Raw genomic sequence first — 2,134 nt, 5'->3', positions numbered from 1 at the left:
AAAAAAAAAAAAAAAAAACAACAACGAAATACTATTGCAACATTCTCTCTAAAATTCACACATATTTATTCATTCTTTCCAAAAAGGAGATTCCTGAGTAAGTCATAGGCATACCCAGAACACAAGTAGCAATATGACATTTGTAAACATTAGAATCTCAAATAGATGCTGTAAAGTTTTATACCTATGCCTCAAATATAATGCCCACAAATTCTGCCTGAAAATATTGTAGACTTAGAGAAGGGAAAATAAGGTTGGAACAAAGTTGAAAATTAAATTTTTCCAACCCACGTGCTTTACTGATCCTTATTAGAATTTTCTATGGCTTTTGGTTTACACCCTCCTCCCCAAGCTGCATGTCTTATTCTTTCTTAGGCATCTTTGGTTTCTCCTCTACTATATTCTTGTTCTCTACCACAAAATATCAAAACCCAACAAGATGAGGCTGTTTAAAAACAAGTTTAAAACTTACTTGGGTCGGGCATGTTTTTAGCCAAACACTGGAAACCAGGTATCTATGATATGAGGGGGGAGAAAAAGCTATAATAAAGAGCTTAATTACAACTAGTACTTTGCTGATAAGAAATGAGGCACCTGATATGATCGTTTTCAATTTAGTATTAACTTGTGTTATGAAATGAAGGTTAAGTGACCATCCTTTCTCATAAACTCCATCTGTAGTTCTACATCTACGGAGCTCCGTTGATCTCTATAGAGAGACCTATATCTGCATTTGTACTCTATACTTGCCTCTACAGGCCTACATCTATAGAGAGGCATGAACAAATGTGTTCTAGACAGACTGACCTGAAGGCAAACAGACTATGTGCCAGGGAATAGGTAAAACGTGGCACAAGAACGTGATACAGAAAGTTGGAGATACATCCTCTCAGAAGCTCCAGCCCTGAGCTTTGGGGTTGTAGCTCTGAGCAGGATTTTCAGCCACAGCCCTGCAATCTATTCTGGAGACTGGCTCTAGAGGACGGTAACCTAGGGAGCCAACTTACCGCCTCGTTACAGAAGAGGGTTAAAAAATAAAAATCAAATGGCACAGGGCAGCCTACAGTAAGATACCATTTTTATAAAGTTCACCAAGAAGCCAAACTGAACAGCCTTGTTTAAACGGTATATTCATAGGTTGAAAAGTACTTTAATTTTAAAAAGAGAAGCAGATGAAAAAATTTCAGGATGGCAGGGGACTGAGATAGGTGGATATATGGGTCGTTTGGAAGATAATGTATAGGCAATGTCCCAGATTTTAGTTTGGTAATTCATTACATTATGCCTGATAATGTAGGCGCATGTTATGTATATCCTTTGCATATATTAAGTATTGCATATTTAATTTTTTAAAATCTGAAGTGGGGAGCAGCGAAGATGTAAAATTATCTGGGAAGTCCCAAATCTGATCCAGCAGCAGATATGGGGGGCGGGGCTCGGGAGTTCAGCCGATGCAGTTCAAAGAAAGGGGTTCCTTTGACTCTAACGGCTGAGCCCTCAGAGAAGTCTTCCAGGCGGTTTTGCCAACCAAAATTCGACCACTGGCTCCGAGTTTAAGAGAGGGCAGCGGGGGACAGGAAGGAAAACACAGGGCTTTGCTAGAGGGCATTAGACGCACGTTCAAACTTCAGTCCTGCGTCCTCTCCCGCCATCTCTCCCTGCAGGCTGACTTCTCCGAGCAGCGAGGCGTTTGGTGCTTACCTTCTCCAGTTCCTTTTTCACCCAGCCATACCAGCCGTGCGTGGTCACATCCCCGCCTCCGTTCCCGGGAACGATCGCTGCCTTGCTAGGAGAAGCCATGAGTGCAGCGAGGCTAGAGTACCCTAGCGCAGGTCCAGCAGAGCTGAACCCAGCCTGCAGCCGCCCGGAGCCTGCGCCGAGGCATCCTGGGAATTGTAGTTCCGGAAACCCAGAGGCCAGGGCTCCGCTCTTCTTGGCCTGCGTTCAGCTGGATGCGAGGGGCAGGGAAGAACCAAGCCTCTGAGCTTCCATCAGTTGTGAAGCAAAGCACCCTTTACTTGCATCCTACTAGTGCTCTCATGTTTTCCCCTTATTTAAGACAGGCTGTGACATGCCCAGGATGTGTTATTTCTTTGCTAGACTTACTGATATTTCTTTTTTTTTTTTTTTTTTT

The 2,134-nt window shown here is 43.2% G+C and overlaps 1 protein-coding gene across 1 annotated transcript in view; it reads right to left on the bottom strand.

The window, feature by feature from the left end:
* RBBP9 (RB binding protein 9, serine hydrolase) overlaps nucleotides 1–1,889 on the bottom strand; it is a 7,616-nt gene extending 5,727 nt beyond the window's left edge. The window contains exons 1-2 of the mRNA XM_017512650.2: nucleotides 1,702–1,889; nucleotides 469–515 (exon numbers count right to left, since the gene is read on the bottom strand). Of these exons, the coding sequence (XP_017368139.1) occupies nucleotides 469–515; nucleotides 1,702–1,800 (146 nt within the window). The 5' untranslated portion in view covers nucleotides 1,801–1,889. The remainder of the gene's footprint in view (nucleotides 1–468; nucleotides 516–1,701) is intronic.
* Nucleotides 1,890–2,134: the final 245 nt, after the last annotated feature.

Source organism: Cebus imitator, unplaced genomic scaffold (genome assembly GCF_001604975.1).
Source record: "Cebus imitator isolate Cc_AM_T3 unplaced genomic scaffold, Cebus_imitator-1.0 Scaffold475, whole genome shotgun sequence".
NCBI lineage: Eukaryota > Metazoa > Chordata > Mammalia > Primates > Cebidae > Cebus > Cebus imitator.
This window is presented reverse-complemented; position numbering and strand designations above follow the sequence as displayed.